At 33.6% G+C, this 15,428-nt stretch overlaps 1 protein-coding gene across 7 annotated transcripts in view; it reads left to right on the plus strand.

The window, feature by feature from the left end:
• Nucleotides 1-15,428, plus strand: part of ALMS1 (ALMS1, centrosome and basal body associated protein) — a 173,964-nt gene that overhangs the window by 33,474 nt on the left and 125,062 nt on the right. For 4 of the 7 annotated variants that reach the window (XM_025049286.1, XM_025049293.1, XM_025049294.1 and 1 more), the window contains exons 3-8: nt 3,399-3,594; nt 6,956-7,073; nt 8,267-8,886; nt 10,267-10,385; nt 10,490-10,639; nt 14,585-14,744. In XM_025049286.1, coding sequence (XP_024905054.1) covers nt 3,399-3,594; nt 6,956-7,073; nt 8,267-8,886; nt 10,267-10,385; nt 10,490-10,639; nt 14,585-14,744 — 1,363 coding nt within the window. Of the gene's footprint in view, nt 1-3,398; nt 3,595-6,955; nt 7,074-8,266; nt 8,887-9,744; nt 10,015-10,266; nt 10,386-10,489; nt 10,640-14,584; nt 14,745-15,428 lie in introns of all 7 variants that reach the window. The other 3 variants (XM_025049299.1, XM_025049302.1, XM_025049303.1) reach the window with 3 other exon arrangements.

Here is a 15,428-nt window from a genome sequence, read left to right on the forward strand (position 1 = left end):
CAAAGATGCCACAAGAAGAAAAAATTATAGGCAATGAACAGAGATGCAAAAATCCTCAACAAAATATTAGCAAACCAAATTAAGCAATACATCGAAAGGATCATGCACCATGATCAAGTGGGATTTATTCTAGGAATGCAAGGATGTTTCAACATTCACAAATTTGTCAATGTGATATATACTTCATTAGCAAAATTAAGGATAAAAGTCATACGATCGTCTCAGTAGATGTAGAAAAAGCATTTGACAAAATTCTACATCCATTTATAATAAAAACTGTCAACAAAGCAGGTATAGAGGGAATGTACCTCAACAGTAAAAGCCCATGGCTAGTATCATACTCAATGGTACAAAGCTGAAGGCTTTTCCTCTAAGATCAGGAACACTCACAAGATGCGCGCTCGCCACTTTTATTCAACATAGTTGGAACTCCTAGTCAGGTAGTTAGGCAAGAGAAAGAAATAAAAGGCAACCAAATCAAAAAGGAAGACGTAAAACTGTCTCTGTTCATAGATGACATGATTTATAATGAATAATGTTCTATGAAGTTGTAGGATATAAAATCAATACACAAAAATCAGTTGTGTTTCTATACACTAATAATGTACAATCAGAAAAAGAAAAAGAGAATCCCATTTACAATTATATCAAAAAGAATCAAATATCTAGGAAGAAATGTAACCAAGTAGGTGAAAGATCTGTATACTGAAAACTATAAGACATTGATGAAAGAAGTTGAAGAAGACACACAAAAAAATGGAAAGATATTCCATGCTCATGAATTGGAAGAATCAATGTTAAAATGTCCATACTATTTAAAGCAATCTGCAGATTCACTGCAGTCCCTGTCAATTCCAATGGCATTTTTCACAGAAATGAACAAAAAAAATCTCCAAATTTGTATGGAACTACAGAAGACTAATTGGAAAAGCAGTCTTGAGAAAGAACAAAGCTGGAAGCATCGTGCTTCCTGATTTCAAACTATATTTCAAAGTTATAATAATCAGACAGTATGGTATTCGCATAAAAACAGACACATAGATCAGTGGAACAGAACAGAGAGCCCAGAAATAAACCCATGCATACATGGTCAATTTACAACAAAGGAGCCAAGAATATACAATAGGAAAAGGACAGTCTCTTCAATAGTGTTAGAAAAGCAGGACAGCCACATGCAAAAGAATGAAATTGAACCATTGTCTTATACTGTACATAAAAATTAACTCAAAATGGGTTAAAGATTTTAAGGTAAGACCTGAAACTATATAACTCCTAGAAGAAAACATAGGCAGTAAGCCCTTTGACATAGACCTTGGCTATGATTTTTTTAATCTGACATCAAAAGCAAAAGCAACAAAAGAAAAAAAATGAGTGTGACTACATTAAACTGGAAAGCTTCTCTACAGCAAAAGAAACCCAAGAAAACCAGTGGAAAGAATATTTGCAAGTTGAATATCTGAAAAAGGCTTAATATCCAAAATATATAAATAACTCATATATAACTCAATAGGAAAAACCAAATAATCTACTTAGAAAATGGGCAGATGGTCTGAATAGACATTTTTCCAAAGGCATACAGATGGCCAACAGGTACATGAAAAGATAGCATCATTAATCGTCAGGGAAAAATGAAAATCAAAACCATAATGAGATACTATCTCAGACCTGTTTGAATAGCTATTATCAAAAAGACAAGAAATAATAAGTATTGGTAAGGATGCAGAGAAAAGGAAATCCTTGTACCCTCTTGGTGGAAATGTAAATTGGTACAGTTACTATGGAAAACAATATGGAGATTCCTCTAAAAATTAAAAATAAAATTACCATATGATCCAGCAATTTCTCTTCTGGGTATTTATCCAAAGAAAATGAAAATACTAACTTGAAGATATATGTACCCCCATTTTCACTGCAGTTTTATTTACTATAGTCAAGATGTGCAAACAACCTAAGTGTCTATTGTTGGACGAATGGATAAAGAAAATGTTGTATATGTTATACAAAGGACAAAATCTTGCAATTAGTGACAACATGGATGGATCTTGAGGACATTATGCTAAGTGAAATAAGTGGGACACAGAAAGACAAATACTGTATGATCTCTCTCATATGTGGACTCTAAAACAATAACAAAAAACGAAGCCCTAGATACAGAGAACAGATGGGTGATTCCAGGGGGTGGGAGAAATGGGTGAACTGTTTTTTCTTTCAGTTTAAATAAGTTGAATAAAAATTTTTTTAAAAAGAAAAAATGCTGGTTAATCTTATGACTATATATGACTGAAAATGTTAAAGACTGTGATATTGAATATGATTAAAAGTCTAACCTACCACTATCAAATAAGAAATCAGAAGATGTTGCAATATAAAGACATCTATTGCTATACTTCGAGATTTAATTGGGAAAAAAAGATGTTATGTAGTTTGATCAAATGTAGTGCTCGTCCTAGTCACATTAATTCAATGTGAAAATAAAAGAATACTTTCATAGCATGATAGGAATCATTTTCTTAATTATTAAGTAATACCAAATTTAGAAAGAAAATGCCTTATAAAAAAATGTTATCATCAGTATTTAGTTCAACTTTAATTTAACATTGCTACTTAGTGTAGTCTGTGGATTAGTGCCAGTTCATTAATTTCTTGTTACTGGTCTCTAAAGAGATAAGTACAAGAATTGAGCGGAAATATTTAGAAACTTTATAGCATTTTGACAGAGTGGTTTTATGAACTAGAAATGAGACATTTAGGCTTGTGTTTTATATTTGGGCTTATATATCTTTTAAATTTCATTTTTCTAGTTAGCTTGTCATTTTTATTTATGTATTTTAATTTACTTGTTATTTTTTATTAGTATTTTAATAAAATGTCTTTCTGTGATGAATTAGATATAGGAAAAACTGATGCTTCCCATAAGTATTTTTAGAAGCATTGCTGTGAATCATGCCACTAATGTAAGAGTAAGCATTTCAAAGAGACAAATGTGTCACTCACTATTCATGGATATGATAATGTTACATATTGAAAGGAGCAAAGAGTCCACTAGAAAGTAGTATAGCTAATAAGAATTAAGTATAGTGGTCACATGTAGAGAATATTGTAGCTTTAAGTGTGGAATTTTTTTTTTTTTTTTAGTTTTATTGTAATTGTAAGATTTCACGTAGAACCAAATTTATTGTTTTAATGATGAGAACTGTTAAAGAATGGGTAGTAATGGGAAGGTCAAATATATAGTTAACATTGTGAAAAACAGAACAGCTTTCCTTTTATAAACTTTGATGAGAATGTCATCAAATAGGAAGCTATATGATGCATGAGTGGACATTTTAATCTAAATGTTAATGTATGTTAATTCAGTTAATAACTTAGCATATTTTCCTTCAAAATTATTGTTTTAGAGAACAGAATCTTGGCATTTTCTTCCTCAAGAAATCGACTCTTCTCACACCTTGGATACAACTCAGACCAGGTTTAATGTGAGAAAGGAAGGGACAGAAGTGACAGACTCCCCCTCTGTGGAGGAAGGTATATTGACCCAATCAGAAAATCAAGTAAAGGAGCCCAACAGAGATCTCTTATGTTCTCCATTGCTAGGTAATGCCTCTTTTTTTTTTTTTTTTAAAAAAAAAAAAACTAGTAGTAATACTTCACATTTATGGAACACTTTTGGGGAACTGCAAGTCCTGCATCTAAATCCTTTCTTGAGTTGAGCTCTGTAGAGCCATACTCACAGGTATTAGCTTATTTCTAGTTTTCCACACAGGCCAGCTGATGTAGTTATGTTAAATGTGCACTTGCCCTTCATTTAATCATATTCTATTGCTCATGGAAGGCAGAAAGGTGATGATTTCCTCTCTAGTGGATATGCATCCTCCGTCCTGATTTTGTGGAGGTTTTACTTGGGGTAAACCATATATCTTTTGACTACTCAGCAGTGGAGACTCCATGATCCTTAAAATACAAATAAAAAACAAATGTTAATGCTTACCTCATTAGATTCTTAGAATTAGTTAAGGTATATGTTATTATTCTCAGTTTTCAGACCCAAAAATTGAGATAAAGAGGTTAAATGACTTGTCTGAGGTAGATCTTAGTGCTTTCCTCTGCTTAGTATAGAACTGATTTATTAGCTCTTTATAAAAGGTAAAGTTTAAATACGTTTCAAATCATCAAAGTAGGAGATAGAATTGTACTGTTAACACTTTGGATCATTGCTGGTATGTAAGAATGCTAAACCAATATGATAATTGAAATTTTTTCATATCTGAATTATAATTTGGACAAATATTTTATTTTTCCTTCAGATTTTTTCCCCCAAATATTTGAAAAACAAAAACAAAACACATTTTAGAATTAGCTTTTGTCAGAGGAATAGGATTCAGCCATGAGGTTGTTTTGTCAGAATATTTTAGGGGAGCATGAATAGGAATTCTAATTATTTTCAAATGTAACCTAATGCTATCCAAATCAAAATATCAGTGCAATGTATTCTGTGATGTGGATCATCAGAGTCAGTTTTAGTTTCACATTTTAAGAAAGTTGTTGACAACATTAATATTCTTTTGTGAGAGGAGATACTTTGCTCTGATCAAGTATTTAAAGGGCTGTCATGCTAAAGAGAGAGCAACTTATTTTCATTTATTCATTTATTTAACAGATACCTAAGTACCTTTTCTGTGTTTGATGTTAGGGATATATAGATGAAAGCTACATCATCTTTTGGGAAGACAAGCCAGTAAAAAGAAAATGACAGTACCATATATAAGTATTTTAATGGTTTATAGCAGGATGTGCAAACTGCAGACCATGGGCCAAAGCCTGATTTTATATGAGCTAAGAATGGGTTTTGCATTTTTAAAAGATTGTAAAAACCAAAAAAAAGTATATGTGACTGAGACCATATATGACCAAGAAAGCCTAAAATATTTACTACCTGGCCTTTTATAAAAAAACTGTTTTCTAATTCCTAGTTTAGAGGTTAAAATGAGAATACATAACTTAATAGAGAGGCTATTTTAAAGTCGATATAAGAAAGAACTTTCTAATAGAGTCATTTAGTAGTGGAAAGGCTATATACCAACAAAAAAAAGTGAACTTATGTCATGGCAAACTATCAAGTAAATTTCTCTAGTAATAGAATTTTAGCATTGGGTAGGAGAGCGTGTACATTTGAGCTTCTCAAATGTTTTCTAATGTAAAGCTTTTTAACGCCAGCTTCTCATTTACTACAGATAAAACAGAATATTTTTAATTATTAGAACAGATCCCTGGATCTGATGAGCCAGGAAATTTCATCATTGCTGTGTTCATTCATGTTATGCATAAATATAGTCATTGCGGGGTATATTAGTCTCAGTAGTGGCAAATGTCATAATGAAAACCGGTGCTGGAAAGGTTAGTTCTCTAAAAAAACAGTGATCCAAGCTATCAACAGTATCTATATATGAGGAAATGCCGGCTCTTTGTTGAAAAACCTTAATGATTCTTAGAGGGGTGACTTATCAAGCTTATAAAATGAAGGTTGTGAAGTTTTAAGACTGAGTCTCTAAGCCAAGGCCAAAGAGGAACCATACCAATTGGTCCTTGGTGGAATAGGTTTCTCATTTTTAATTCATTCAGTAAATAAATAATAATAATTCTATTTTGAGTGCCTACTAAGCGAAGCAGTTACTTTGCTAGGCACTAAGATACAGCTGTGAATAAAGCAGACATGGAGTTTTTAATCTAGGTGGGAAGCAGACAGACCAAAGATTAAAACAAAAATGTCATGGTTATGATAGGGAAGGTGTACAGTGTTATAGGTATTCTGAAACCAAGAAAGTAAATTGTAGCAACAGTAGTACATTCATATTGAAAGAACCATTTAGTTTTAGCAAAATATCACCTATCTAGTTGAATTAATATTAAATAGGATGCTGTTGGTTGTATAGTTTTGTTTCTATTAATATTTAATTTTTTGTTTTGTAGTTGTATAAATCTTATAAGTAATAAGGAGTTTATACCTAGTCTGTACGTATTTAAGGGCATTATAATAAGAATTATTTAAGTTGGCATTCAGGAATTAAGAATATTTTTCCTTTAAATCTGCAGTTCTCAAACTTTTTCGTCACAGGACTACTTTTCACACTTTAAAGTTACTGAAGACTCTAAAGACATTTTGTTTAATGTGGGTTATTGGTGTTGTCCTATAGTAGAAATTAAAACTCACCATTTTATAAAAGATTATTAACTCATTAAACATAACTTCATTGTATTTATCATAAATTATATAGCTTTTTAGAAAAACATATTACAAAACAAAATATTTAGAAGAGTAACATTCTTTTACTTAAAAAACTCTGACATCTGACTTAATAGAAAACAAGTAGTTTCTGATACCTGCTTCTGCATTCAATATCATACATGGTGTTGCTTCTGGAAAATTCTAGTATACCCTTGTGAGAGAATGAGTAAGGCACATGATATTTTAATATTATTTTGAGTATAGTTGGGACCCTCGGCACCTCCTAAGAATGTCTTAGGGATTCCCAGGAGCCTGTGGACCACACTTTGATATAAGACGGAAAAAATCACTCATATGGCTAAAAGCACTTGCTAAAAAGTTAATGTTTAGGTTCAGATCTTACTCTGGCACTTAGGCTATTGAATATAGACAAATTATTTAATATTCCTTAAGTTTTGTAGTCATGTTTCCTCTCCTATAAAATGGATTTAATAATACCCACCCATCCTTCAAGATTGTCATGGGATTGAATGAAATATTATATGTTTAGGGCTTGGACCTAGTCAGGCTATCAGTAAATGGTAGTTGCTGCTGCTCATTAGTATGTTAGCATATTAAAGCTTGTAGAAACTTCCAGATGGTGGCATATTTAGGTTCTTTAAAGTATTACGTGGCTGAACTAAACAGTTAATTTTCAGCATTCTCAATATTTTCATATTTGAAACTTTGCAGTCATACAAGACAGTTTTGCTTCTCCTGATTTGCCTTTGCTGACATGTTTGACACAAGATCAAGAGTTTGGGCCTGATTCCTTATTTCATGAAAGTGAACTAGATTTTGCACCTCTGAGGTAGGATGGTTTATTTTTTTTGTTTGCGTGTAACCTTTTCTACTCTTCCTTTTCTTGTTCTTGGTTGTTACTAATAGTAATGACTTCAGCCTAAGGTGAGACTTTGGGATGGAGGTTAGATAATCTCAGAACACACTCTGATGGTAGCAAAGGCCTAAGTTAAGACATGATGCATATCAATCTGTCATAGTAATATATATGTAAAAATGAGCCAACTTACTATAGTTTATTTTAAAATAATTTCTAATATATTCTAGCATTTCTGGTATATTTTAATTTAGAAGGCACACCGGATTTTTCCTTTTTATATATCTCTCCTTTTGCGTCCCATCAGCCCACCCCCATTTTGTAAAAAACATTTATTTCATAGTCACTTAACTTGTTTGGCACTCTCTTTTTGGTCAGCTGATATTGAATGAGCCGAGGTATCTTTCCTTACCTTATAAGAGGTGTGAATATGAAGTAATAAGATTTTTTTAACAGATGAAGTCCAAATTAATAGTTATTTCAAACTAATACCCTTAGAATAGTCATATGGGAGACAAGTCTGGAATTCTCTCCAACATTTGAAATTATCCAAAAATGTTTTACTTTAGAACTAAAAAAAAAAAGAAACCTTATATTTAAAACTACAGATGTTTACCTAGTAAAAATCTCTGCCCTTCTGCTTTGTATTACTTTATCATTTTAAAATTACTCTTATGACGAATGTTTTGTATGTTGAAGTTACTGTTTTATTTTTGGGAGTAGATCACTTCTTACGTGGTTTTCAAGAGCATAATAAATTTTAAAAAAGCATAATAAATGACTAAGAAAAGAATTAATGCAGGTTAAATGGATTTTAAATTATGGTAGGTCATAAACATTTTAATTAGTAAAGTTTGAATTTTTCTTTAAAGAATAATTTTTTTTGGTCAGTATGAAAATATTTATGTTTTTTGGCAATATTGTTTTAGGAGAAGCCTGAGAAAATACCAGTCATAGGATGGTGGTTCACCTTTGTTTATAAACAATTTGCCTTGTTTAGTCATTAGTCACCTTAAAGGAATTTGAAATTAGAAGTTTGTTTTTATTAGAACACGCTTTTCAAATAACCCTGATATCAGTGACATAACAGCTTAAGTGTTTTTTCATGTTAAAAAAATAATTTTTTAAAATGTGTAATTTACTTATTTTTAACTGTATATTTTCAGGGGAATTCCTGGTAAGTCTGAAGATACCGAGTGGTTTTCTCGACCGTCTGAAGTTAGTGAAGCTTTATTCCAGGCAGCCTCGGAAGTAGCTTCAGATTTAGGTAACAGTCGCTTTAGTGTATCTCAGCACCCACTTATAGGTAGTTCAGCTGTAGAGTCTCAGGGCTCTTTTTTACCTCCTGAACAAGGAACCAAAGAGGAGACTATTTCATCTGATACAGTTGATGAACTGAAAACCCCCAAAGACTCTGATAGTTATGCTCTTTGTTCATATATGTCATGGAAGACACAAGAAGTTACACAGGAGCCAGAAACTGATTTAGCTGATAAAGATCAAGTTTCCTTTTCAACTTCATCTGATACAAGTGATGAATACGTAACTCCTAAAGAAAGTGACACTTTTGTTGCTGCTTGTTCGTATGTGCAGTATTGGAAACAGGAATTTTTACAGCAATCAGAAAACTATTTAACCAGAGAGGACCATGATCCTTGTTCAGATTCATCTGACACAACTGATAAAAATAAAATTCCTGAGGGAAGTGACAGTTTTAGCACCCCTATTTCATGTATGCCATGGAGCAAACAGAGAGTTTCATATCATCCAGGAACATGTTTAATCGGTAAGGACCGTGTTTTTTTTCCGCGTGAAGTTGGTCCTCATTTTAATAATAAAATGTCATGTTCTTTCTTGTATTGCTTGTTGGAAAAAAAAATGTCTGATAGTCATTACTTTGAAAGTGTTTATTTAAGGCCTCCAGCTGAGAATGAGGTGAAACAAAAGATGGATTCTTTGGAAGATTATGAAAGAAATGAAGAAGGTCTGGGGAAAGAATTTTCTCAATGTTTTGAGCTAAAGGAGAATAGCAGTACTTTAGTATTTTCAGAGGCGCATCCCACATCTTCAGAAATACAGTGTGTTGAGAATGTTGTTGTTCCTGATAATTCTGTAAAAGTTTCAGAAACACAAATACTCTCCAGGGGACATGAAGCCTCTACTGTAGAGGCTTCTGGTGGTCTTCTTCAGACTGTTAGATCCAACTTGGATGAGACAACAGAACAACTGTATTTTCGAGAGGAAAGAAACCAAAAGACAAGTTCTGCTTTTGGTGGGAAAAATGTTGATGCTACTGGTCATGTAGCCTTTGAAGCAGTTATTGCCTCTATTGAACCTTCCAAGAAAGAGAGGATAGTAAATGAAATCCAAACTGACATCAATAAATCTTTTACAAACGACAGCCAACAAAGTGAACCAAAAAATTCAGAGCTTTCCCTATTAAGTTGTAATGATAAAACCTCTTTATTTGGTAAGGCTAGTCATCCACGCTGCCACTCTACTCCTGGGGTGTTTGAACCAGCAGCTTCAAAATCATTGTTGCATAAAAAAGATGATATTAGCTCCCTGTACTGGCATCCTAATTTAAAATCACTCCCCAGTGCTCCTCAGGAAATGTTCATTAAGCCACCTTCTTTTATTCCAGAGCCTAAGTCATCTGCTTCTTTAAGTGAAAAATCTCACAGCCAGGTTGCTGGTCTTTGCAAAACGCAGTCAGCTTTGTTTCAGTGTGATATGGACAGTGAACCATTTCTTCCTATTGGGAAGATAAAGTCTGTTCCTGCTCTTGACCTTGCAAAGAGGGTAGAATCTTCAGACATTATTTATCCACTGAAAGTATCAACTTCGGATTTTTTACAAGATTTAAAGCAGCAACCCTTTGAAGAAGTTGCAAATTCCTCAGACTATATTTTGGGTAAGAATGTAAATTCTAGTCATGTCATTGAAGGTCCATCTGCAGCTGTAGAAAGTAGCTTTTCAGCAAACTTGGCATATGATGCAAAGTCATAAGGTGCTTTACCAATGACTAGCAATGCATCATTAATTGCAGTTGGCCAAGAGAAATTTCTGAAAGCTGATCTAGGCCTAGGTGAAATTCCTCGGCCTATGGGAGCCAAGTCCAGTTTTACGATACATACAATTATGCAAAATGACTCCTATTTTGTAGAAGGCCTCCAGGGGAAGGCTGAATCTGACATCTTTACTCTGGGTGATGATACTGAATGCTGTAGCCTAGATGAAAATGCTGTTGTGTGCAGTAAAAGAGTTGCCGAACTACAAAGAGAGGTGAGACATAGTAAACTGATAGTTGGGGGAAACATGGTCTTTTCCTGTATTGTTTCAGGAAATGGTATTGTTATTTGTTTTTATTTTACCTAACTATTTCCCAGGTATGTGACCAAAGTGACTTGACTGATGAGTGCATTGAGCTAGCAGGCTTCGAAAATTTGCTTGATGATCTAGATATTTGTGACAGCTCCCTGCAGTGGCAGTCTGATTTACATCTACCATCCAAAGAAGAGAGCAGTTTTGAAGAGCTTGTAAGTTTTTCCATTTGACATTTCTAATGGGATAGAGAGAGAAATGTTTTAGTTGAAAAATGGGGATAAGAGTACCCATTTCTATCTTCTAATACCTATTTGTGACCTGTAATCTGGTCTTCATATGATATGTAGAATTAAGATCCATTAATTTGTTAGAGATTGGCATAAAAGAAATATTTGTGTTTTGTAGACTGTAAGACTTAGCGTGTTCAGTGGTGTTTTGGAAAAGGCCATCCTTTGGAGCTCCCAGATCTTTCATCTTGAGGCATCCCAACTCTTGCAAGTTGTGCCAGCAAGAACCTTTGGGACAGTGTTAAGATTAGATTAATTCATGGAAGCTTTGATTTGTGCTTTTCTCCCCCCTCTTGCCTTCAACGTACAAGCCTTGGAATAGGCCCTGGAAGTATTCAAGTATTTCTTCTTAGAAGCTCATTAAAGATTTGACTTCAGAGGTATTTTGAAAATGATAAGAACTGTGTTTCCTAGGAAAGGATACTGAGGTGCTTAATGTTCAAACTAGTCAGTGTTCCCAAAGAAAACTACCCTCTTCCTAAATGAGCACTATACTAACGTATTATTACATTCCCTTTCTCTCTCTATTTTATCATCATCATTGTGTGTGTGTACTAGAAAATTATAACTTTGGGGCGTTAGAAAAATTCTTTGTCAACCTTTCTTTTATACAAGACTTTATTTTCCTGAATCCTTGAGTCCCTTGGCTTTAATGTTCCTCTGGTTCCATTGCCCATTCTCTTTTGTCTGATACTATAAGTTCCAACCTGGGTCCCACTTCTTTATAATATATCCTTATATCCTATTAGTCATTGAATACAGTTAGATAATATATATGGTATACTTAATGTTACTTTCCTTTTCCTGTTTTCCCATGTATAAGATTAGTATGTTATTGGAAAACGACTTTGGGTTGAAACCATATTTAGACTTTTATGTTAAGACAGTTGGCAAGAGGAAATGAATAAAGATATTTTGATGAACTTTTCCTTTTATTTATAATTTGTTGAATTTGAAAAGAATTTTAATATAGAGAATTGTTAGGTTTTATTATCTTCAACATTCTAAAGTAGGCCTTGTTCGGTTCTAATATTCAATCTAATAACAGTAGGGATGAAAATGATAGCTAACACTCTGTTAAAATACAATGCTAAGTTTTACTTACATCAGTTTGTTTAGTCGTTTCATCAATCCTGTCAGGTAGGATTATTATCATCCCCATTTTACAATTAATGCTTAGAGGGTTAGGGAACTTGCTTGTGATCATTTAGCAAGTAGGGAACTAGTATTTGAAACTAACCTTATCTGTGTACTTAAGCACTATGCCATAAACTGCCTCCCTGTTTAGCTATTCTTTTTGTTTGTTTGTTTCAAGTATACAATACATTGGTTATACCTTTAAATAGGTTATGAAATGATCCCCCTGATTATTCTGTCTTCCCTCTGGCTCTACACATAGCCATTACCTTACTACTGTCTGCATTCCCTATGCCGTGCTTCCCATTCCCATGACCCTCTCTCAACTACTAATTTGTATTTAGCTATTCTTTAGTGAAACCAAGGCTAAGCTTTGGAATTTTTTGGCAAGAATGAAGGTTTTGAAGTCAACTTCAATAAGAGTGACAAAATATGATCAATTTTAAACTTAGAGTTTCCAATATTTTTTATAGTACTACTTTTGTAATTTGCATCAACTTTTTCATATAAATAGACTATATTTAAAGAAATGAAGATATATATTCAGTTAATAATGACATGCTGAGATTAACTCTGACCACATTCCAAATTTTATTTGCCGTTAACTATAGCCTTAAGTATATTTTTTTCAGTCTAGGGAGGATGCTGTTCCTTGTGTTCTTCATTCTTAGCTCTATTCTATGGTCTGGGAGTTACATAATGCCAGTATTAGGGAAGCAAGGAGTCAGATATGGTACTAATCTTCCCATGTGCCTCAGCTTGCTCTCAGAGGGCTTGAAATGCCTTGATTTCTTCTATGTAGCATTTATATAGTGACTGGCTGATACTTCTTTTCACTTCACTGAAACTAGACTACTAGACACTCACCAGTGGTTTCCTATTCTTTATCATTATTTTCTTTCTTTCTTGTTTCTAGTAGCAGCATATTACATTCTTTTAGCCTCTGTGATAAAATACTGTTTCAGTATCCCTTATTTTGGTCATGTAACTCTAAATATTAATTGTTTACTCCTTAGATTTATTTTCTCTTTGTTTAGTTGCCTTCCCCCCGCTCCCCGCCCCTGACCTATTTTCCTTTCAAGTTTTAAATGCTTTTCTCTGTGTGGATGGTTAATATCTCTGGTTTTAGACCCTAATAGACCTATATGCTGTCATGCATGAAATTTTCTTGTGAACATTCCAATCACCTCAAATTCAACTTGCTTATATCAAAATAACATCTTTTTCCTAAAATCAGACTGACTTGTAGATTTCCTCAGTTCTTTAGAGGTGTAAGCATTTCTTGGTTTCTTTGTTCACAGTTTTTAATTCTTCATATTGATTAAAACTGGGAGATGAACCAATCTTTGATTTTTTTCCCCCCTCTGATTCCTTCCATTTTCAGTTAGTAATGAAGATCTGCTGATCTCTTAAATAAATACTTCTCATCTTTTTCATTCTACATTTTCTTTTGTTTTACCTACTCTATCTTTGTATGTATTTTGAAGCTTTAATATAATGAAATTTTATTGAAATCAAGATTGGAATGGAACTGTTTTCTTCAAATTAAACACACATATGCACACACTTAAGTATCATATATATGATATTATATGTTAATGAGCTATACTTCAAAAAAATCTCCTTTAGGAGTGGAAGAATTGAAAACCAAGAACTTTGTGCTATGTTTAGAGCAGGGTTCCTCTGCACTGTTGTCACTTATGGTTAGATAAATTCTTTGTCACGTGGGGCTGTTCTGTGCATTTTAGGATGTTTAGCAACATCTCTGGCTTCTACTCACTAGATGCCAGTAGCATCTTCCCTAAAGTTATGACAGTGAAAAATGTCTCCAGGCCTTGCCAGGTGTTCCTTGGTAAGAGAGAGGTGGGTGGATGCAGAATCTCCCTCAATTAAGAATCACTGGTCTGGAGAAACCTATATGGGCAGGAGTAGTAGAATATTTATTTCCATACCCTACCAGCTTCCTAAGAATGTTCATTACTTCATATTGAAAAAACCTTGATAAAGAGGGTAGAAAAATTCATGCTTATGTACATATAATTTTAGACTCCCTCCTGAGAGGTCATCACTGAATAACCTTTTTAGGAAAATAAAGAAACCTAAAACTGAGAAGTTGTGTACGTTTATGTTCTAACATCACCAATAATGGTTTCTAATTTCTTTCCTATCAAGGACTTTTTGGGATCTGATGAAACTTTAGAAACTTCTTTTTTAGCATTTAACCTTTACTTCACTATCAGTTTATATTTCCTGCTACTTTAGTTTCAAGAAATTTGAGGACTTTTGTTTTTTGGTAACTGATCAGGTTTTTGATGCTTTTATTTTTCTTCGAAACATTTGTGGATTTCTTGAAAATATTCCTGTTATTTTCTCTTTCCTTTCCACAATATACCTCTCCTCAAAAATAAACAAATAAAATCCTTGTACCATAGTTCAAATCCTGCAGTGATCATATTATTATAAGGAGCAAACTCTGAGTAACAGAACACGCCTAGGCCCCCTGTGTATAATATTCAATACAGGCAGACTTCCAGACCCTCAGAATAATTTGTAGAGCCTTCTTGGAATTGACCAAGCAAGATATGACCTGTATATGACTTCAGGAGGATTGAGAATATAATCTTAAGGAACTACTATAACTGCTTAGTATTTATTTTCATAAAAATTAGCTTTGTTTTTTAGCTGATGAACTCTAAAATTAATCTTATTTTTTTCATTTTTCATCTTTCATAGGTAGGTCATTCTAATATGGACATTAATCAGTCTTTTTCATCTGCATTGCCTCCATTTGTTCCTCATGAGCCAACCAGAGAGTTTGAATATCACTCTTCAGATCTCAGAATGTTGAGGGTATCTCCTGAGATTATGCCAGAGACTTTTATACATTTAGCAGGTACGTAGAGAAGGAGGTATTAAGTGTCCTTATGGCTAGCTTGTTAAAAATATCTTGCTGTGGCTAATTTATTTTTGAATTCCTGCAATAATGTTAACTTTGGATTAGGTATACTTATAAATGCCCAGGTCTTCTATAAGATGAATCATTTGATTTTTCATTGCATTCTTCATGACAGTATTTAGAACTGAATTACATGGAGGAGTCAGCTTGTGTCGATATTCCTTCCTGTGACTCAAAGGGAAATATAAATTAATTGAATACAAGAGGGTGAGAGTGGATGCAAATGAGTTTGTAGAGAGGAAATTGAGAGCTCAGTATTGTGGTAGAAAGCAAGATCATCTGCTGTGGGAGGTGGGGACTGGTGGAGGTGTTAGGGGGTTAGAGGAGGGAAGCTTGATGAAGGCTCAGAATTTATGTTGAAGTGAATAGGGGATGGAGCTAACCACGGACAAGCAAAAGGATTGGCTGAGAAGTTATCTTAGGTTGGAGATGATTTTATAATGTTGTTGGCCTGTATAGCATCTCTGATTTTTCTTTACTAAAACTCAGAAATGAAGATCAATTACAGGATTGATCTGTGGTTGAGGGATTTGTTGAGTGGGTAGGTGTGGTGGAAGGATAGCAGTGGAAAGAAATCAGTGAGAGTTGATTAGCTATTGTTTTCAGTCTGCATAGGGAAAG

This window comes from Pteropus alecto, unplaced genomic scaffold (assembly GCF_000325575.1).
Source record: "Pteropus alecto unplaced genomic scaffold, ASM32557v1 scaffold100, whole genome shotgun sequence".
NCBI classification, from domain to species: Eukaryota; Metazoa; Chordata; class Mammalia; order Chiroptera; family Pteropodidae; genus Pteropus; species Pteropus alecto.